The sequence below is a fragment of the Myotis yumanensis genome, unplaced genomic scaffold, assembly GCF_028538775.1.
Source record: "Myotis yumanensis isolate MYYU_CA2020_CCGP unplaced genomic scaffold, mMyoYum1.0.hap1 SCAF_6, whole genome shotgun sequence".
Lineage (NCBI taxonomy): Eukaryota > Metazoa > Chordata > Mammalia > Chiroptera > Vespertilionidae > Myotis > Myotis yumanensis.
In genome coordinates, this window is record NW_027223757.1 from 24269668 (window position 1) to 24293391 (window position 23724).

Genomic DNA, 23724 nt, shown 5'->3' on the forward strand with positions numbered 1-23724 from the left:
AAAGCACCAGATTGGGGGGGGGGGAGGTTAAGGTAGTTTTAAACCTCAGCTTGGGTCCAAGCAAAGGTTATTTTTTACTACATTAAGTCATCAGAGTGTAAAATGCTGCAAACATCAGAAAGAGTCTCTTAGCTGAATTTAGAGAGGTGAACTCTGGAAGAACCTTGGGAAAGGGAAGTGATTGATTTTCAACCTTCTGATTTACTACCTACTGAAGTAAACTAGGAGTACTCTCTCTGACCTCCACCCCAAATTAAGACTTAGTGTTTATTTTTCTGTGTTCGTGTTTTTGTTTTTGGTGTGTGCTTCACCCTTCTCCCATTCTTTTGCTAATTTGTTTTCATCTGTCACCAGTTACACAGAAACACACCGAAATCCTGCCCTTAGGCCCTGTATAGACTGTTCCAAATTTAATGTGGCGTCTGTAACAAGAAAATGCAGGAATGGGTGACATCTGTTAAATGTCATACACCATCACGTTGTACTGTGTGTTGTACTTTACTTAGAACACGGAAGCCATCTGTCTTGAGCTCCCACCTCCATCTCAAAATCTCTCCCATTCATCACAGTTCCCCTTTCCAGGGGGAGGTGCTGGAGCTCCTAAAGCCATCTGCTCCCCTCCTGCCTCCTTTGAAAACTCATCCTTTCTTCTCCCTACTCCCAATGGATTCTCCATTCAGGGATTCTACCCCAACAAACACATTCAGGACTCTCTGATTCTGAAAAATTTCTTCCCTCAACTTCCAACTCTCCCGAATCTATTGTCATAATTTTGTTCACCGAAGTTAATAAACGTGTGGACTCTGGTGCCATTATTGTCTTATCTTTGTTTAACCAAGTGTAGTCTTTCATGTCTAGGAAAACTTTCCAGGGCATGAAATCAAATTTTTAATCTGTCATCCCCCTAGATTTTTTTCACTCTATCAACTGATCATCTTCCTCTTGGCTTACACCACTGTCCTGGTTTTTCTTTTTTTTCTTTTTTAATATATTTTATTGATTTTTTACAGAGAGGAAGGGAGAGTGAATAGAGAGTTAGAAACATCGATGAGAGAGAAACATCGATCAGCTGCCTCCTGCACACCCCACACTGGGGATGTGCCCGCAACCCAGGTACATGACCTTGACCGGAATCGAACCTGGGACCCTTCAGTCCGCAGGCCGACGCTCTATCCACTGAGCCAAACCCGTTAGGGCTGTCCTGGTTTTTCGAATTTCTCTGTGGTTAGTCATTTTTCTTCTCTACTGACTTAAAATTCCTCCTCCTTCTCAAGCCACCCCAAAACCATCCTCCTCCCAAAATTGTCGGCCACAACCTTTCTCTCTCACAACTATCACTTAATGTTATCTCCATCCAGGTTGACCCCTGACCTCAGTCCTGACTTACTACCTATAAGTTCTCAATGGTCTCTGCCATTTCTATCATTGAATCATCCTGCCACTAATTCATCATGTCCAAACCAGCTCCCCTTCCAAAATTGCCTGTGTTTGAATTCTTCTCTTACATAAACTCAACATCTAGCCTTTCCTCCCATTGTCACTGCTCAAATCATAGTTCCCAAATCTTGTCAATTTATTTTAATCTCACCCTCTCAATTCCTATTGCTCTAACTCCTACTAGACCCTCCTTCACATATGTAACACTCTCTGAGCTGTTCTGTCCAATTTCTGTTCCCTCTAATTTACCCAAAACAATTTCACCAGATTAATCTCACACACTACTGCTTTACACATACACCTCTTGCTCAAAAACCTTAATAGATCCCCCATTTCTACATAATTAAATATACTCCACTTTCCTCCCTGGTCAACTCCAATCACACTGAGCTCTATCTCATTTTCCACCTTTCATCTTTATAATTCATGTTTCCAGCCAAATATGAGTTAGATGAGTCAATTGGGGGGGGGGGTAATGTAATATAAAAATTGCTCACTTTCTCCAGAACACTTTGCAGATCCCTGCTTTCTGCCTTTGTTCTTGGTGCTGTGCCCTGATTGACTTCCCTGGTTCTGACTTAATAATTCTTTCTTTCTAAGGCCCAGGGTGAGGTCTGCCTCCTCAATGAAGCCTGTTCCACCTGCCCATGCTCCCAGCAAGCTTGTCCTCTGAACCTCTCCAGGGGCTTCTGGACTTACCCCTCATCTAGCCTTTAACATAGACGAGGTGTGAGTTGTTATTGCGAATTTGTCTCTCTCTAGGGCAGTGATGGCGAACCTATGACACGCGTGTCAGAGGTGACACACGAACTCATTTTTTTGGTTGATTTTTCTTTGTTAAATGGCATTTAAATATATAAAATAAATATCAAAAATATGTCTTTGTTTTACTATGGTTGCAAATATCAAAAAATTTCTATATGTGACACGGCACCAGAGTTAAGTTAGGGTTTTTCAAAATGCTGACACGCCAAGCTCAAAAGGTTCGCCATCACTCCTCTAGGGTATCTATAAAGCCTGGCGTTATCAATGATATTTTTACAAATAGCTGGTGTTCTTGATGACATATGTGTTGCCTATATTGTAAATTTAAGGGGTATCATGTATATCTCTCCTGCTGCTACAGTGCCTCACACATAGCAGGCATCCCCAGTGGGTTAGCAACAATTCCTCGTTGCCAAGCGTTTTTTGTAATGGTTTAAGAATGAATGAAACAAAATATGCAATGATAAGATTTGGAGAAAGAGATCAAAATGTGCTTAAAAAGAAACACTGGATCTACTTTCCCCGGCAAATTCCGGTTTTGTTTCTTATAAGACTGTGCACCGCCCAGGGGTGTAGCTGCTGTCACCAACCATCTTTCCAGGCTCAGCTTTGGACTTCACTTCTCCAGGAAGCTTTTCTTGATCCCCTCCAGCAGTCAGATCAGTACAGCACTTACTGCATGTATTGTAGTTTCTGCTTTGTCTCGATTTCACCACTGACAATGAACATCGGCGGAGAATTGTGTCGTTTGTGTACCATACTGTACTCACCCAGTGAGTTCTAAATGACTGCTTTGAGTGAATGATAATAGATAACAATAGTAGGCAAGAGAGGTGTGCTTAGTATCTGCTAAGCATTGCAGTAAGCACCTCATCTGCATTGTTTTATTTAAATTTTACAACAACCCCATGAGGAAGGTAGACTGTTTTCCCCACTTCAGATGAGGAAACAGACTTGTTGAGGTTCATCGGCCCAAGGGGGAAAGGCAAGTGGTAGTTTTGCTCCAGGCCTATGTGCTTAGACTCTTGCTACACTGAATGAACAACGAATGGTAACCATCTTACTATCATCACTACGGAAAGGAGCTTTCCATTTCTCTCTCCGGGTACCACTTTGAATAAGGAGGTGGGACCTGATGGTGTCATCTGTAGAGGTTTTAAAAAGATCTCTGGGCCCCTTCCCAGACCAATAAAAAGTTTCTCTAAGATGGTGGCATCGATATTTTTAAAAAGCAGCCAGGTCACTTTAATGTGAAGCTGGGTGTACGATCTGCCATAGATTGATGGAAACTTTCATGAAACTTGGGCCATAATGGAACTGCCTTCTTGTGTGACTAAGACCCAAAAATGATGTCTGGGAATGTATTATGAACCATGTAGGAATAGAGGAACATTTGATCACGAAGATTGGTTACAGCGAGGGCCCCCGCAGAAGACTATCATTAAAGAGTTGGTTGAGTCTGGCTGGCATGGCTCAGTGGTTAAGCGTCAACCTATGAAAGAGGAAGTCACAGTTCCATTCCCGGTCAGGGCATATGCCCGGGGTTGCTGGCTCGATTCCCAATGTGGGGCATGCAGGAGGCAGCAGATCAATGATTCTTCTCATTATTGATGTTTCTATCTCTCTTTCCCTCTCCCTTCCTCTCTGAAGTCAATAAAAATATATTTTAAAAAATATCCTTTCCTTGGGTGAGGATGAAAAAATAAAATAGTTGGTTGAACATGGGTAGCTTGATCCTATTTACGGTCTAAAAGAAGCACTATATTTATGGTCTAAAAGAAGCATTATTATCGGGCAGATGAACTGTGGCTTCATAAAGAAGTTACCCCTGCCCTAACCTGTTTGGCTCAGTGGATAGAGCATCGGCCTGCAGACTGAAGGGTCCTGGGTTCAATTCCAGCCAAGAGCATGTACCTTGGTGGCGGGCACATCCCCAGTAGGGGGTGTGCAGGAGGCAGCTGATCAATGTTTCTCTCTCATTGATGTTTCTAACTCTCTATCCCTCTCCCTTCCCCTCTGTAAAAAAAAAAATCAATAAAATAAAAAAAGTTACCCTGTATTTCAGTATGAATGAAATGACTCGCCACTTAATTTACACTTCATCTCCTTCAAAATTTCCCACAGGGTACAAGGGGTCAGGGCAGCGATCTGTCCTCCGGATTGGGAAGCAAAACAAACAAAGATGCAGCTATATTGTTGCAAATATCAAATGACAAAATACTGGTGAGAACTTTCTGAATAATCAAATACCTAAATGGGGACATCTATAATAGTGTCAACAATAAAAATAAACTTTAAAAAATATATATGCCCTGGCTGGTTTGGCTCACTGGATAGAGCGTTGGCCTGGGGACTGAAGGGTCCCAGGTTCGATTCCCGTCAAGGGCATGTACCTTGGTTGCTAACTCTCTATCCCTCTCCCTTCCTCTTTGTAAAAAATCAATAATTAATATATATATATAGTACCTGGATTTTCACATAGAAATAAAGATGACTTGGCAGTGCCCTCTGCAGTCCAGATCTGTCTCTTGCTTCAACAGTGTTTGGCTGGAACAGATGCAGGGACACCCCTTCTCCCAGCCTCCGGCCACTCTCCTGCATCTTATCTAGTCACCACCTTCAGAACCACCTCCGGGACCAGCAACACACTGTTTGTTTGTTTTTCTACCTTAACTCCTTATTGCCGAACAACCATGAGCTCCCAAATTCGTCAGAATTATTCCACCGAGGTGGAGGCTGCGTTCAACCGCAGGGCCAACCTGCATCTGCGGGCCCCCCACACCTACCTCTCTCTGGGCTTCTATTTCCACCAACGATGTGGCTCTCAAGGGCATGGGCCACTTCTTCCACGAGTTGGCGGAGAAGCCTAGGGTGCTGAGCGTCCCTTAAAGTTGCAAAACCAGCGTGGTGTCCGCATTCTCCTCCAGGACCTGCTGAAGCCTCCCCAAGATGAGTGGGCAAAACTCAGGGCGCCATGGGAGCCGCCCTGGCCTTAGAGAGGACCCTGAACCAGGCCCTTGTGGAGCTGTAGGCCCTGGGTTCTGCCCGCAGACTCTCACCTCTGTAACTTCCTTGAGAACCACTTCCTGGGTGAGGAGGTGAAACTTATCAAGAAAATGGGCTACACCTGGCCAGCCCCCAGGCTGGGCTGGGCTTACCCTCAAGCATGACTTTGGAGCCCAGAGGCCTTTGAGGGGCCCCTCTGCGTTCCCCTGGTGTCTGCCTTTTGCCTGAGCTTCTCCCTGAAACTACTAGTCATTCTTTTAACCACCCTGAAGCCCTCTCCCATGCATTGAACCAAATGAAACAATAAAGCTTTTTGCAGCAAAAAAAAAAAAAAAGACATAAAAATGACTTCTGTTTTATCAAAGACTGTTACATATGGGCCAAGTGAACAGCTCTGTATTATTTTTATCTTGCATACTAAACAGTTTCCTCTGTATTCAAGAAATTTGTTTATCTCATTGATCCATCGAAGAGCTTCAGACTTCATCCTTTTAATACAGGCAGGCTTATTAAATATAATATTCAGCTTACAATAAAATATTTCCCTCAATATGAGAAATTAAAGAGATAGAAAAGGCAATGTTCTCCACTGAGATGCTGTTTGTAGGCCCCTTGAGATACACAATAGTCATTCAAGATAACTCAGGGCTTTGAGAAAAATACAGTGACTTTCTTTAATTTTCTTTTTTCTTTTACGTCTTTCTGAACCACTCTGTTGCCATGAGGAAGAACTTGGAGATCAGTTTTCTTCGATTACTTGAGTAGAAGACAGATTCTATTTAATGTTATAGCTGAAGAAACAACTAGAAATTTAACACAGTAGTTTGGCTAAACAAAATGAGAACTATTTAGAATTTATAAAAACAGTATGTTGATAGTCTTTTTTACTTTTTAAAGTAAATATGAGACAATGGATAGCTTTAGAACAAGCTAATTTTACTATGATTCAGGCATGTGCAACTGGTACAGTTCAGTAGTAACAAAAATGACTCAAACCAATGTACTATAGGCCAGAAACTTAAGTTACAAAATATATCAATATTACAATTAACACAGATAAGTATAAACCATTGCTCAGATTCTGCATATTAAAAAAAAACACCATAAACTTTATGCAACAATTGAAATTATGCATTTCTACTCAGATTATTAGAGCATATTACAAACACACATAAACCTAAAAAGTTGTGGTCACATTTTGGTTTTGTTCCAGTGATGCACAATCACATGAAATGTTACATCCGTTTTGTGTGAAATAAACATTTGGCTGAAGTCTAGTCAGTAGCTGCTGAGTTCAAAATATTTCCATTAAAATGTTCAGAGTAAAATAATCCTAAACATCCTAGTGAGAGTCCTTACAAAAAAGTCCCTATGAATTATAGAAATAGAAGCATTTAGGAAATTTCAGTGTACTTTGTCTATTTTTTTTTTTAACACGAGTAAACAAATACTGGGTTTAAAGTGCAGCTTCTTTCTCCTCTCCCTGGGATTCTCCCTCCTTCGAAGATCAGCTCTGTGTTGTTAGAATCTCCAGGGAGGTTGGAAACAAAGGAGTGACAGTCAAGTCTGTTTGTCTCTCTGCTTGTCCCGAAAGTCAGTGATGGCCTTCCACAGTGTGCAGAGCATCCCTCCCCTGTTCAAAGACACAAGAACATGGGGAAGGGAACAGTTCATTCAAACACTGCTTAGCTTTCAAACTGCTCTGATCAGAACATGAAGATCCCAAAGCCTTCTTAGTCATTATGTGTTCTTTTTGTATATATTTTCTCATCATCCCTCCATGCCTTTCCTCCCCACTCCCACAATCTACCAGGTCCCAAAGCAAAAAAGTTTTCAGCATTTTTAAAATGTCTTTGTTAGACAAAGATGGGCCGGTGTGAGAAAATTATGCATATGCTTGGCCAGATAAAAAAAACAACAATTATTACAGGAAACTGTATCAGATTATACCAGGTATTTAGATGGCAAATCAGCACCCCATCCTAATATTTCCAAGTATGGTACAATCAGGAACAAAATTGAGGGATTGGTTTAAGGCAGCTTTAGAATAACTGCATGGTCTTGGTCTGATACATTATCAAAAATATTCTTCCAGTTGATTTGCATTTACTAATATGGAAATATTGGTTATTAAGCTTCTCAATAATAGTCTGGTCCAACCAACTCAGTTTACTCAGAGCAACTGAGAACCAGAGAGGTCGGCCCAGGATTGCAGGGACCCAGACTCCCTGATCTCAGCCCAGGACTCTTGCCATCATGACAACTGAACAGAAAGAAAAGTGATACCTTAGTCTCAGGCATTTTAAGTCATCACGTGTAACATAGCAGAGAACATCCACTAGTGAGTAATCCTCAGCCAAAAACTGTGGATAAAGTAATAGATGCATAAACATTAGATGTTTTATACACCTTTAATAGCAAACGCTACCCATAATGTAAACATTGGCGATAATTAAAAATGAATTTAAAAGCAAATCCACTAAAAATATAACCTTCTGGAATTATTAGTAGAAAGTTCCCCCCTATGACAAAATAATTACAAAGAGATACATCCATGACTTCCAAATGCAGGAAGAGTATAAGCAACACAGAATTTCTAAATGGACGTCTAATTACATCTGCTGCTCGTAAGATAATGGTTGTCTTTAAGAGGTTTGCTGCTGGGTAGCTTTATTTTTCTCAAGTAGATAAGAAGTGTTCCAGAAAAAGTAGTGCTTACACTTAATACTTTTCATGTCTCATAAAAGGTACTTTCAAATAATTATTAGAATATCAGAGTCCTGAATTTAAACTGAAGCTTTTAATTTTAATTCTAAAAAAAGGGGGCAATGATTTAGAGGATTATCAGTTGCTATCCTTAATTGAGATTTGAGTCTCAGGAAGAGGGATATTTTGGAGAACTTGATTGCATGCATTCAAGTTCTTGCCTATGCAAACAACTCTCTTGCCTATGCATACTTTCCATAGGCAAGAGAGTTGTTTAAATGTATGTAGCGTAAGTTGTTAAATGCAGATTTCTAAGGAGACCCTACATTTTAGTGGTGCAATAAATTATCAAGTCAAAAGAAAAGACATCTTTATTCATAGTTATTTTTAAGATTTAAATATAAAACTGAAATCAATGTAATACTGTATTAAGAGACCCTTTCTATAAGATTATAAAAATATAACCTCTTATTGTGTGAATATGTGTATACATATATGTAGTCTTAAACATAAACAAATGCTATTCATGCTGATTACAAAGTCCATAAGGAGCAGAGAAGAATTAGGTTATTATAGATATAATATGGCTTATACAGGAAGTGTTCCTGATGTAAGTTCACTAAATAGATCTATTTTATTACATAAAGAGCCAATGCCCAGTGGAGTTTAATAATGTCACAAGAGAATTAAAAAGTTAATACACAAAAGAGAGAATTATTTTAGTTCTGTTCTGTCTGATTTCTACACTTTTCATTTAAAAAATATAAAATTCCTTAGGAGTCCTGGACCACAAAGATGATTGTTTGCATATTCTATACTTGAATGATTTCCCCTTTTTGTCTGTCCACCCAATACATACATATTTATGGTCCAGTTTATTCCTACATACTCACCACCTTTTCAAAGCACCTTCCCCAACCTCTCCCTCCCTCTGTCTCATAACATCTGATAACCTTTCTTTCACAGAACTTACCAGAGCATCATTATACTTTTATCTGTGGAGTTATCTGATTATTGTCTGGGTACCCTAGTCTATAAACCTTAGGAGGGCAGCGCGGGGTCTGAGTTGCTCACCAGTGTATCCCTGTGCCTAGCCTATAGTGGACACTTAACATTATGAAATGAAGTGACATAATGCTTGTCCCACAGTTTTCTCTACCTGACTTATAGTGTCGTCATCAGCTCCATTTTCTCTCAGCCAGTCAGTAAGTTTAGAATCTTCAGTAGTTCTGCCAGCGGTTGAGCGATGTGCAGGTGATCTAGGAATATCTAGGAGAGAATTGGGGGGAAAGGGAGCATTCTTAGCTTCACCTAAGAGAGGTCATTAATACTTTAAAAGATTTTGCTCTAAATAATTAATAGAAACAATCAAGATTGGCAGTATGAACTATACATAAAATGCTTAAAGAGTATTTAATCTACTGAGAAATGGAGAGTCAGAAGCAAGAATGTAATGATACTCCCACCTTTAACTTTCATATCAATTTTATAGTTTCTTAGAATAAACTTGGTGTACCAAAATTGTACTGTTTTTCATGCAACTAAGATGAGTGTAATTAACCAGATAATTGTAATAATCTTTTCCACTATTTGCAATATGAAAAAAGCTAGAATACACAGAATACAAATGCAAAAATGACAACAGTATTATTTTCTTCTAATCATCTCATTGTGAAATCTTTAAAAAGAATAAAGAAAAAAGTAGAGAGCCCTATTTACTCAATAATTTATAATTTCAGGAAAAGATGGCTACGAATCATCTTATTTTTACTGCACTTATAAGAAATGATAATTTGCTACAATTAAGAATTAAAAGCAATCTCTATTTGTAGTTGTGGTACAAGTAACAGATGCTGACTAAGCCATGAAATGAAGCTGCCTGCTGGCTTTGTTTCCTGTGGCAGCCTGGTTGAACAGTTTCACTTTAAAATGTTCTGCTTATTCACCTATTGGTTGGGACTTAAGCTTCAGGTGTTTGATTTCTTGGTCCTTTTCTTCAATAGCGTAATGAAGGAGTGCTTGTAATTCTTTCTCTTTCTGAACCAATGCTTCCAGTAATCTGCAGAAGAAAATTATAGTGACTGACAAGGTAATAAAGCTGGAGCAGCCAGAGTGACCTTCTATTCGAGGGCTTCTCAAGCTACAGTGAGCAGACACCCCTGGCATTTCATTGAAATGCAGATTCTGATCCAGTAGCTCTGGGAGGTCTGGGATTCTGCATTTCCAAGGAGCTCCCAGGTGGTACTCCTGTTGCTGGTCCACAGATTCCATGTTGAGCAGCAAAGCTCTAGGAGAGTGCTTCCAGACCAGAATTCAAAACCTCCATCCCAACTGTCTGCACAATCTTCAGAGATGTTGTTCTAGCGTATCTTTTATGACCATAAATGGCCAAAATATATATATATATATATATATATATATATATATATATATATATATACACACTGTATCTGTTTAGTTTAACAGACCTTTATTTTACATGTATGGTCCCTTATCAAAAAAATGTTGGTCAATATGGGTAATACAATAATCAATGCAAAGGAGAAAGGTGGTCATTTTTTAAAACTATGAATATTTGAGAAGTAACTATAGGTGAGGTCACCTGTAGTATCTGGCACCTGATTCAATAAATGTTACTGGTCATTGTAGTTGTTACTATTATTCCTCTCCCTCCTAAAGGAGTGGCAAAGGTAAAAGGATAGCTGTGTTCCTGGTACATTCAGTTCCTAGTTGGCATCTAATACATTTTCCAAAGAAACAAGGAGAAACTAAGGTATCATTTATACCACGGCCCTCACCCATGGAAGGTTTGCCATGCAACTGAGAGCCAGCTGATAACCTACTTGCCTTTTCTAACACTGTTCTCTGTCAAAACGTCCCAAGTGACTAGATTAGGAATTTAGATTAGGAATTATAATTTAAGATATATAATTATTCATAAGATTATCGGGATAAATTGTTGCATACACTACAGCTCTTAGAAAACTGCATTTCCTTTTCTGAGCATTGATAGATTTAACTCAGGACCAGATTCTTTTGTTTCTGCATCAGCTATCACGTTCTGAAAGGCAGCACAGCACCTAGGGCAACTGAAAGACAGCTCTGGGAACGTCCAGGTTCACCCTGTACTTCCTGTGCAAACTTGGACAAATTACTCCACCCTGCTGGGCTTCAGTTTTGTCATTTGTTAAAAGGTAAAAGGAAAATTTCCTGGAAGAATTACTGTGAGCATTTAATGAGACAATGTAGCTAAAATGCTTGGCCTTTAATAATGGCTATTCTGTTGCCTGATTTACTTTCATCGGTAATTATCCTAAAGCAGTGACTCAACTGGCGAGCTGTGAAAATTTTAACACATGCAATACCTGACTCTTTAGTCAGGGGCACTGATCTGTTTTCCCTTAGACTGTCAAATTAAATAACAAGAGCCAACACAACAATAGCTGTCTGGTGTGAATGATTCAAAACTTACCTATTTTTTGGTGTGCCGCAGAATTTTAGTAATTAGTTTATTTGTGCCATGAGATGGAAAAGGTTGAAAATCGCAGTCCTAAATATAAGATTTCTAACATGAGGGTTACAACCTTTCCTAAAAACACTAACACTTTTTCTAAGCTTGTTTTGCAATAAATGTGCCCCAATATATCAGGTAATATTCAACTGAAAAACAAAGGGCCAGCATAGGCACAACCAGTCCCTGACTGCCGATGCTTAGGACTTGTGCCACACCAGCTGCCCTCTCTTTAGGGCAGTGAAGTGAATGTTGGGCCTCGGCTCACTTTTCCGGGCGTGATGGAGAAGCTGTGGGAGATATTCCTAGAAAAAGATAAAGGAGGCTGATAATCCTGTAGATTTCACATATTTAAGTGTAAATATGTAGAGAAAAAGCATAACTGTGTGGGCTTTTGTGAAAAATGCAACTCCTCCTACTGCAATAAAGAAATGTGGCAAAGCCTAGTCTTTTTACAGAGACGGGCAGATGTGGGCAGCAGGCCTTCAGCTAGCTGATACCCTCAGGAAATGGGTGTGAGGCCTTGAAGAGGGCAGCTGGCGAGGAGCAGCCCTTGGGGACTGCAGATGGCACAAGCATGGTGGACAGAGGGCGGGGACAGGGTGGTAAGACAGGAAACGCAGATGGGCGAAGGAGAGACGGAAATGGCTACATTTAATTTAGGAGAGGCAGGTTCTATTGACATAAGCCAGGGTATGTAGACAGAAGGTGTTAGGGCCAGAGAAGCAAATATACCAGCTCATTGGTAAATAAAGTAGCTTTATTGTCTGTAAAATTCTGACTGGAAGCCAAGGGCAGAGTGGGGTGGGTGGTTGGACCAAAACAGTAATGAGTGAACTTTCCCCTCCAGAGATCAGTAAGGGGCATAAAAACCAACTCCATTCAGGATCGGAGGACAGAGAGTCAACTAAAGAGAAGTGACTAAAGTTACTACCTGCTGTAATGGATAGAGGATCCTAATTGGATTATTTATTGCTTGAGAAAAGGAGGAAATAAGGGACACAATGATTGAGACAGACGTGTCAAAGGCCAAAAAGACTTAAACTCTTTTCTAGTAAGCAGTAGAGACGGCAAGTAAAGAGCTGGGGAAAACCTCAAAGGACAAGATTGGGGTATGGAAGTCTGAAAGCCACTTTCCTTTTATTCAGAAAGATTTCTATATGCACATCATGGAAGATATGTATGGAGTTACTTTAATCGTGCAACCGCAATTCACGTTTCTAAATATAGAATGAGTTTTGTGATAGATCCTCCCTTCCCCCAACTGGTGGGCGGAGTATGACGTAACCTGCAGCCCAGAAATACCTGAGGGACTAACCATGTACCTTATATGGACTATACATTGGACCACCAATCCACACCTGCCAAATACCCTAAGCCCTTGTCCTATATCAGTGATGGCGAACCTATGACACGCGTGTCAGAGGTGACACCCGAACTCATTTTTTTGGTTGATTTTTCTTTGTTAAATGGCATTTAAATATATAAAATAAATATCAAAAATATAAGTCTTTGTTTTACTATGGTTGCAAATATCAAAAAATTTCTATATGTGACACGGCACCAGACTTAAGTTAGGGTTTTTCAAAATGCTGACACGCCGAGCTCAAAAGGCTCGCCATCACTGTCCTATATGGACCATACAGTAAGCCACCAATCAGTGTGCGCCGAGGACACTAAGCCCCCACCCCTTCCCATTCCGCCCCTCAAAAGGCGTGCCCACCTCTGCACGTGCTGCTGTCTTTCCATTGCGAGACAGCCCAGCAGGTGCTTCTCCTCTAAGAAAGCCTGTAGTCCTGGTTTTTGGCCTCTGTCTGATTTTTCATTTTGTATTACTTGTATTAAGCTTGGTATTCAAACTTAACCTTAGAAACATAAACTTATGAGCAGAAATAAATGTTTTACCTCCCTGGTGAACAATTAGAATTTTCAACTAAGGTTTCTAAATATTTGAAGAACTTTTATTCATTTACTAAAAAAAAAAAAAAAAAAAATTTTTTTTCACTGTAATCCCAGTTGCCCACATGTCAACTGTAGCCATCACAGGAAGCTATAAATCATCAAGAGTCAGACCCTGAACTGGCCAACATCTGTGAAGAACAGGAAATATTTACTGTTCACTTAATAACCTGATCCTGTAGGTTCTATGTTATCAAATTCCAAAGAAAAATGAAACTCCAGATATGACACACCATATTAAACATAAAATAGAATCACACATGTAGTCAACTGATCATCCTTTTAAGGTTCTAAAATGCAAGGCTTTTGCACCATTAGTTTTATCTCCTCAAGAGCAGAGACCTTCCTCTCCTGAGAGGACTTGGTATTCCAAATCCTGGGCTTTGAAGAACACGGGCTTTCTGTCTGTCTTTCAGCTATCTGTTGGACGGTACATGCTGCTCCTAGTCTGTGTCCAAGGCAGTCCATGAGGTTACACCAAAGTGACTCCAAAAGCCTCAGTGCAGTGGGTGATAAAGCAGTAGTTAAGGAAAAGGTGCTGGGGGCTTGAATTGGTAGAAACAGAAAATATATAAATGTATTTGACTAAAGAGACTAAAATAAATCTCTCTCTCTCTCTCTCTCTCTCTCTCTTTCTTTTTAACAAAGAAAGGCTTTAAATCAAGTTTACATGAATGGGATTAAGGAATCATATTTTGTATTTTTCTGTGGATCAAACTGTAAAGGAGACCCAAAACACATGCACTTAAAGTCAGAAAAAAGAAACCTACCCATGTCAGAATAGGACTTACCTATTAGTTTCTATTTTCATTCTTCCAAGCTGTACATTCAGTGATCGGTGAGCATTCTGGGAATTGTGGGATACAGTAGAACTGAGCGTGCTCACCCCTGAGGTAGCCACAGCATCTTCAAGGATGGCATGAGGTCTCCGGACAATTCGATTTGGAGGCTGTTCCTCATGGTCATCTTCTGCATCCAAGTCTTCTTGATCTGCTGTATCACTCTCAGACGCAAGGCTAAAATGTGGCCTCAGTTCTGTCAAGCATAATATCAACAACAGTGTTATTAAAACATGACCGATTGCCTTAATTTCTTAATCCATGAATGTCATCTCCCCTGCTGTCAATAAGATTTACATTCCAAACTGATTTTCCAAAAGTGAGGATGGATTTCTGTACAGTAAGTCAGGTCTGTTCTGCCAGTGAATTTGCACAATTCACAAGATATATAAACTCAATGATTTAATTCAAACAGAAGAAATATTCACACCGCACATAAGATAAATGCTAAAATCAGAAAGGCACTTATATAAAAACAAAAATTTATTTATACAAGTAGAATTCATTTTTTAGATTATATGATATCTGGCAATTACTAAGAAATGAGGAAACAGATATAGAGAGACGATCTAAACAAAAGTAAGTACACAGAATGCTTTTTGCCTGTAACAGTCAAAATGTAAGGGGACAGGAGGGGGCTACTGAAAACGCACATGCTTATATTCACTTTAGCAAGACTATCTGAAAGCCACAGAGGTTCTCCCCAAAAGAAAAGCACATTCATACAACATTTTGCCTAGATTTCCTGAGGGCTCACAGACACCCTGAAGCCTGTCCCAAGGGTCCATGAACCACAGATGTGTGGGGGAGAGGGCTCCGGAGGGAGTGATGAAGACCCCATCCCACCACTCCAATACAGCCACTCTGGCAAGACAACCAGAGGCTCAGTAGTTGCCAAATCTTCTAGGTAACTCTCTCTTTCCTTACCTTACCCGACCTGTGTATAGTACCTTCCTAGAAATCTTTGGCTGCTGCTTCGCTTCTTCAGAGCCTTTTTGACTATGACCTGCCTTTAAAAGCTGGAACTTGGAAATCTATCCTTCACTTTTTCATGTTTCTATTTACTCTATATGGGGGAGCTCATTAAAATCTATGAAGGTTAAATACTTGTAATGTGGGGATAACAAAGTATATTTCTGGCCCTGATCCTGTTACATCCTAGATATTCCTGTTGGGCAGGCACTTAAATTCAACAATCAAAACAGGAACTCACTATTTTTCATAACAAAAACCAGAGTGCCCTTCTTAGGGTCAAGTTTATGTAGCCCTGACTTCGTTTTATCTCTCTCTGCTTATTTCTTTTTACTTTTTTGAAGTTTAAAAAGTACATGACACAAAATTTACCATTTTCACCATTTCTAAGTGTACAAATTGTAGCGTTAGGTACATGCATATTGTTGTTCAACCATTCTCCAGAACTTTTTTATCTTACAAAATTGAAACGCTATACCCATTAAACAACTCTCCAATTTCTCCTTCCCCTATATCCTTGGCAACCACCATTCTACTTTCTGTTTCTATGAATTTGATTACTATAGATCCCTCATATAATTAGAATCATACAATATTTGTCTTTTGACATGGGCTTATTTCACTTAGCATAATGTCCTTAAGGTTCATCCATGTTGTAGTGTATGTTGGAATTTCCTTCCTTTTAAGGCTGAATAATATTCCACTGTATGTATGTACCAAGTCTTCTTTATCCATTCATCTGTCAATGGACACTTCCACCTCTTCCACCTCTTGACTACTGTGAATAATGCTGCTATGAACAAATAATTCTGAGATCCTGCTTTCAATTCTTTTGGATATATACTCAGAAAAGTAATTGCTGGATCACATGGTATTTCTATTTTTAATTTTTTTGAGGAGCCACTACTGTTTTCCATAATGGCTGCACCATCTTACAACCCCAAATAAAGGTTCCAATTTCTCCACATCCATGCACTTTATCTTTTAAGGCTTACCAAAATCCACCTCTACTCTGCTTTCTGCATTATCAATTTCCAAATTCTCTTTCCAAAATTCCATTTCCTAATTCATCTATAGTAGGAGTGACTCGAAATCAAGTGTTTTACTTTGTAAACCCAGCATCTAGTTTGGAGGCCAAGGCATATTAGCCTCTCAAAAAATGTTGGCAGAATGGAGGAGTTATTCTACTAGGATTATCTGTATTTAAGAAGGAAACAAAATACTGAAAAAATATTTTACTTTAAAAATAATTTTAAAAAGAATTCTTGATTAAATTAGAATATAAGATTAGGCCTTTTAAATCTTTCTAAAATTATTCTTAAATTCCTTTTATGGTCTCTAACTGAAAATTTTAAAACAATTAAAGTTTTATAATCCTGTTGACTATAACCTTTCGGGAGGGAAAATTTCTGATATTTATTATTATATTTAAGTATCCCTTATATTTCCTTAACTCTATATACTTTAAATTATCATAAATTATCATTTTATGTATGACTAAAAAATTATCTCAATTTGAAGAAAGTAGAAAATTATAAACAAATACAATACTTTGTTATTTTGGTCTTTCAACACATTGTAGAATATCCAAATGAGATACAGCATCTGGTCCTTGTCCCCAGAGATAACAAGCTAAAGGAAAACTAGGGTAAATACACAAGAGAGCCATACGAGCATGTACAACGATAACATGAAATTACAAGTACTAATTAATACAGCCAAAAATATCTTAGATGGTCTCAGGTAAAGACCTAGTTACATATATAACTCGTGTGTGCATGTATTAAGAGTGCTAAGGGGTAGATAAAGCACTTTTGCAATACTTAAAACTAGTGGTGGCTTACTCTCTGGTGGATTTCGGAGGAAGAGGGCCTAAGCAGGGTCTGGAGAAGGGGAAAGTCTTGGCTGGTGGAGAGAGAGGGAAAGGCTTTAGAGAGAAGGAAGCTCAAATGGTAGCCCAGAGGCTGAGAAGAAAGGAGAGCAGTGTGGACTGTCAGGAGAGAGCCAAGTGCCAGGAGAAAGGCAGGGACTCGGGGGCTGGGGGTGGGGGAGGCTGTAACAAGTGGACGGTGATTAATTCATGTGTGGGAAACTAGAGCCAGTGCATTTCCAGAACAGCAAGAGGGGATTAAGCAACAATACTATCCCCACTTCCCTACCCCACCCCACCCCACCCCACCCCAACTGGTGTTTCTCCAGAGGAAAATAATTAGACCAACCTGCTTTAACACAGGGTATTTTTGATGCCAAATAAAATCATAATACTTGTCAGTGCACAGGGTATGATACCTACATTAAGATCCTCATATGGTATAGAATGCTGGTCAGTTTACATTCATGTGGACATGGGTCACATGACTGATTCAGCTTATCAACTGGCAGTAACATCAAGTGCTTCAGCAGGTTTAAAAATTATTGTTAATATAGGAAGTATGCCTACATTATCAGTTCTCTCTGCCTAAGCACTGCCAACTTGGTCTCCACACCAGCATTTCTCCATCTGGTCACCACCAGCAGCCTGTACTTGATGTTGCCTGTCATCTAATCGCTGATTCTTGAGGGCACGTGAGAAAACAGCCTGAGAAAAACCTCTTAAGGAGCTTGCACCGTACTCTCTGTTCCGTGTGCTCTTTTTGGAAGAAAGAAGATTGAGCACTTTTTTATTTTTTTACTTTTGATTTTGAAGTAGTCAAGAATATCAAAAAGTTGCAAAAAGTAGTACAGAAACCTCCCATATCCCCTTTAGGAGCTTGCCCTAACCTGACATCTTACATAGCTTTGACGCTATCACCAAAACCAGGAAATTAACGTTGATACAATACTATGAACTAATCTACAGGCCTTATTTGAACTTCACCAGTTTTCCCACTGATGTCCTTTTTCTGATCCAAGATCCCACACTGCATTTAGTGCTCACGTTTCCGCAGTCTCTTCCAATCTGTGACAGATACCTCCTATTTCTTTATCTCCCATGACCTCCACACTTACCAGGAGTATGGCCAGTTATTTTGCACTATGTCATTTTCAGTTCACCAATGCCTTGTCACGATTAGGTTGAGGCTATGCATTTTTGGCAAGAATAGCACAAAGGCGAAGCTGTGCCAAGCGCATCACATCAGGAGGTACACGATGCTGATGTATCTTACTATTATGATGTTTACCTGGATCGTTTGGTAAAGAAGGTGTCTGCCAGGTTCCTCCACTGTAAAGTCACTGTTTTCCCTCTGTAATTAGTAAACATCTTGTGGGGAGATATACTCTGAGATCATTCAAATATCCGGTTTCTCATCACTCTTCTGCCTCCTGATCTTAGCAGCCATGAATGGCTCTTGCCTCCAATCATTATTACTGTGGTGTTTGCCTAATTTTCTATTTCCCTCAATTCCTTCTATTCTTATAATTGAAACTCTACTAAAACAAAGACTTGGCCCTTCACCATATATTTATAGATTGATTCAGTTACTTATAGCAGTATGGACGCATGAATATTTATTTTATTCTATGGGCTATAATACAATGCATTTTATTTTATTGCTCAAATTGCTCTGGCTTAGACTTCTGGGAACACTTCAAGCTGTTTCCGGTGTCCTTTCAATAAGCTCCATCCTTCCTTTTGGGGGCACTTCCTTACTTTGTGGCATCATAAGATGTTCCAGGTTTTTATCGACACTGGTGCCCTTACTCTCACTCCAGGCCTAGAATCAAACATTTCTCCAAGAAGCTCTGATTCCTTTTATTAAAGAAATGGTGTTTTGAAACCAAGATCTGGGTCCTCTCCACATGTATGTGCTCATGATGGCATACTTTTAAATCTGTTGTTTTGTTTAGCATGCCTTTTAAATTTTGGTAGGTTAATTATAGTAATTTGCCACCTAAAAGGAATTTTTATCAGGAGAATATGAAGACAGGCATTTTTAATGTAGCTCCTTTGAATCTTAACTGTATAACAAAATAGGGACATTTAGAAATTTGATGGAACTGTCAATGCTTAAAACCAGTTCATCTTGTCATACAGACCCATCAATTGCATAATGGTAGGTAGTATACAGTACACATTGTCTTCACCTATCCTGCGAGGAATATAAAAAATACTTTCTCTATGGAATTCTCCTCTAAAATTTCCACTTTAAAAAAGTCCTTTCAAGCAGTAATTTCAATTGTCATCTGAGACTCCCAGGGGCCTCAAAGACACCAGTTTCACAGTGGAAAGACAAAACACTTTCCTTAGCAAACCCTTTTCACAAAGGAAGTGCCTTGTTCCACACACGGGTTTGGTAAAGCAGTGCCCATCACCGGGACACCCACGGGAGGAGACAGGCCTCTCTGCACTCACCCTATCCCTTCCCTAAACATAACTGCATTTCACCTTTAGTGTGGTAATCAGTGTGCTTTATAAACTTCCTGTTTTGGAAGAATTTTAGACTTACAGAACAGTTGCAAAGATAAGTCAAAGAATTCCCATATACCTTCCACCCTGCTCATACATCTTATATCGCTAAATTTGTCAAAAGGAGGAAACTAACATTAGCACAATCCTATTAGCCAAACTACGGACCTCATTGAGATTCCACTGGCTTTACACTGACGTTCTTTTTCAGTTCCAAGATACATACCATTAAATTTAGGTAATCCATTTGAAAAGAAAGTGTTTTTTTTTGTTAAAATCAGATGAACAGATCCTTTATATATTTAAATTATTCCCAAGTATAATCTATCTGTCCTGTCCTCATTTGGGCATTGTTGGTTTTGTGTTGTTTTTTTAAACCGGTTTGGCTCAGTGAATAGAGCGTCGGCCTGCGGACTGAAAGGTCCCGGGTTCGATTCCGGTCAAGGGCATGTACCTGGGTTGCGGGCACATCCCCAGTAGGAGATGTGCAGGAGGCAGCTGATTGATGTTTCTCTCTCATCGATGTTTCTAACTCTCTATTCACTCTCCCTTCCTCTCTGTAAAAAATCAATAAAATATATTTAAAAAAACAAACAAACAGAGGAAGGGAGAGGGAGAGAGGGATAGAAACATCAATGATGAGAATCATTGATGGGCTGCCTCCTACATGCCCCCTTCTGGAGATCGAGCTTACAACCCGGACATGTACCCTGACTGGGAATTGAACCTGGAACCTCTTGGTTCCTGGGTTGACCGCTGAGTCACACCTGGCTGGGCAGGGAATTCTTTTTTTTTTTTTTAATATATATTTTATTGATTTTTTATAGAGAGGAAGGGAGAGGGATAGAGAGTCAGAAACATCAATGAGAGAGAAACATCGATCAGCTGCCTCCAGCACACCCCTCACTGGGGATGTGCCCGCAACCAAGGTACATGCCCTTGACTGGAATTGAACCTGGGACCCTTCAGCCCGCAGACCAATGCTCTATCCACTGAGCCAAACCGGTTAGGACAGGGCATTTTTAATTTAGGTTACTAGTGCATTTCACTCGTGGCCTGTATGTACCCCTTTTACTGATACATGCCTATTCCCTTTCACCCCTTGTACTTTTGAGTATGTAATTCCTTTATAGTACATCCCCCACATCCAAGTTTATTCCAATTCAATCATTTAAATATAAATATATGTTAACTTCCTTAGAGCATTATATTAGGTTTACATTAGCTTTACATTCCTTAGGTTCACATCCAACTACTAGTCATGTGTTTCAAAACCTCGCTGGATTTTTTCCTTATGTAACATTTTTATTCTATAATAATAAAAGGGTAGTATGCTAATTAGACCAGACATCCTTCTGGACGTCATTCCGGATGTCCTTCCTGACGAAGCTGAGGCCGGAGGGAAGCCAGCCCGGGTCCCGGCAGCCGGGGGAAGGAAGGTCTACTCTTGCATGAATTTTCGTGCATCAGGCCTCTAGTTTGTTATAATCACGTGAAACTCATTTACTTATTGTTTCAAGCAATATTTTTCAGGAGTCTCCTGCTTTCCAGACACTGTGCTAGACAATATGCTCAGCACAGAATAAAATAAAATAGACACTGTTGCTCTCTGGTGAGGGAATCAGCCAATAGACAAGAAAATAAAAGTAGCTTCTGATTGTGGCAAATGTCACAAATGGGGGAAAAAACATTTCCAAGGAGAGAGAATAACAAAGAGCCTAATTTAGACTTTGTGGTAGGTCAGGAGTCTGAGACCTGGAGAATGCAAAGGTGCAAGGATACCAAGGTATGAGGGACATTTCTTACATAAGAAAGAAAGAAATCAATGTTTACTAATGTTTAATATAAAGATCGACACTGGTGCCCTTACTCTCAAGTCAAACAGGCATTCAGAGAGAAGAGAGGAACTTCCACAACTTGGAAGTATGAATGGTGACTTAAAAGTTCACAGAACCATTTACAAATAACCTAAACTTTAAAATAGTTTATATTTACCTTTTAAAATTTCTACTTTAGAATGCTTTAAAATATATGTACAAATTGTACAATAGAACATGCTTCCAATTTATGTATCTAAAATCTATCTATACACACACACACACACACACACACACACAGGGAAAGAGCTTTGCTTAAAATCTTTTATTATTGCGTAGACTATCAAAACCCTTTGGAAGTTTGCCTTAGAGTGTGAACACACAACTCACTCAACATTGGCCCTTTCGTATCTCACTGCAAACATACACTAGCACTTTCCAAACCTGGCTGCGTGCCAAAATGACCTGGGAATTGGATTACAATCAGATTGCTGGGCTTTCTCTCCAGGAGAGTCTCAACTCAGCCTGGGAGGAGCCCTGAAAGCTGTAATCCCAAAGGACTCTTTGTATCATTCAAGGCAACGGCAGGTCTGGGAACCTGGTAAAGATGACACAGGAATGTGTTTATGTGTTTTCTGAGCACAGATACCTGCATATAGAAATGCACATGTATTTGGGTCACTTGTATAGTTTTCTTTCTCTTCATATCCAAACATGCTCTTTAAAGACAAGGCAGCAAGTCTTCCTCACTCGCAGTAAACATTCTGCTTGCTGGACCATGGCTCAGACTGTTTGCCCTAAATAAATGACATTTGCTGACTGAGAAGATTAATAAAAAAGAAGGCTAACCTGGTTAGCCTGGTCTTAAACACAGGAAGGAGACACCATAAATGATAAATGAACAGTAATATAAAACATCAAACACCAAATATTTACAGAGTAATTAAGTATTTCTGACCTGGAACCAGAATGGTAATGGCTGTCTGCACTGCCTTCCGGATGATACTGTCCAGGGCAAACATCCAGTGTGGCTTGATGTTATGGTTCCGAAGAACTTTATTCACCTGGAGAAAGAGAGTGACACTTTGATTAACTTTTAATTGCAAATAACCTCGGTGATGCAAGCATTTGGATTTACCAACAAAATAACAACAAGGACTCTTCACCTTGAGTTGTGAATAATTTATGTCACATGAAAAACTGCCACTTCCATTTAAAGTTCAGTGAACCCCATGTAAGCAAATGAGATACATTATTTAAATGAAAGGCAGTCTGGTTAAACGAGAAGGGTGCTCTGTTAGAACAGAGAACGTGCAGTTTCCACCTTTCATGATGTCTGCAGATGGATGTTGGAGGAGATTAGGGGGAAAAAGAGTCTGAGGGGCTTTTTAAAAATGAGCACTTTTCTTAAATGTTATGATCCTGCTGTTTAATCCAACCAAGTGCTTCACCATGCTCTGGTGCCCTGAAAAAGCAAGTGAAGGGGAGAAATGAGCGTGTATGTGCTACCTGCATATTTGCCACAGTGCGTGCCTTGGTTTCCTTCCCACAGTTCTTTACATATCTGCAAATGGGAATAATCTGTTACAACACTCCAGAAAAGCTGTTCACATTAAAGCTCTCTGTTGTGAGGGCACCTTTTTAAACCGAGTAAGTAATATTTCACACATTTCTTTATTTTTGTTTAAATATATTTTTATTGATTTCAGAGAGGAAGGGAGCAGGAGAGAGAGAGAGAGAAACATCAATGATGAGAGAGAATCATTGATTGGCTGCCTCCTGCATGCCTCCTACTGGGAATCAAGCCTGCTACTCAAGCACATGGCCTGAGCAAGAATCGAACCTTGACCTCCTGGTGCATAGGTCGATGCTCAACCACCGAGCCACGCTGGCCGGACTCACACATTTAAATAGACACTGAAATAGATATACACATTACCTTTCTTTTAAAAAATTATGTAAGATAAACATAACATAAAATTTACCATCTTAACCATTTCTAAGTGTTTGGTTCAATGGCATTAAGGATACTGACACTGTTGTGTTACCATCACTACTGTTCATCTCCAGAACTCTTTCCATCTAGCAAAATGGAAACTCTGTACCTATTAACAATGACTCCACATTGCCCTCTCCCCACAGCCCTTGGCAGCCGCCACTGTACTTCCTGTCTCCATGAATATGACTACTCTAGGTAATTCATGTAAGTGGAATCATACAGTATTTTTGTGACTGGCTTATTTCACTTAGTGTAATATGTGAGAACTTCCTTTTTAAGGGTAAACAATATTCCACTGTATGCTTAAACCATATGCATTACCTTTT

General features: G+C 39.6%; 1 protein-coding gene and 1 long non-coding RNA gene across 4 annotated transcripts in view; one reads left to right on the plus strand and one right to left on the minus strand.

Annotated features, from left to right (window-relative positions):
* LOC139012196 (uncharacterized) overlaps positions 1-23724 on the plus strand; it is a 53726-nt gene that overhangs the window by 1090 nt on the left and 28912 nt on the right. The window lies entirely within an intron of this gene.
* MAP3K5 (mitogen-activated protein kinase kinase kinase 5) overlaps positions 5684-23724 on the minus strand; it is a 169284-nt gene continuing 151243 nt past the window's right edge. For both annotated transcript variants that reach the window (XM_070417761.1, XM_070417762.1), the window contains 6 exons: positions 22358-22463; positions 14176-14419; positions 9861-9973; positions 9074-9183; positions 7495-7571; positions 5684-6841 (listed from right to left, as the gene is read on the minus strand). In XM_070417761.1, coding sequence (XP_070273862.1) covers positions 6769-6841; positions 7495-7571; positions 9074-9183; positions 9861-9973; positions 14176-14419; positions 22358-22463 — 723 coding nt within the window. In that variant the 3' untranslated portion in view covers positions 5684-6768. The remainder of the gene's footprint in view (positions 6842-7494; positions 7572-9073; positions 9184-9860; positions 9974-14175; positions 14420-22357; positions 22464-23724) is intronic.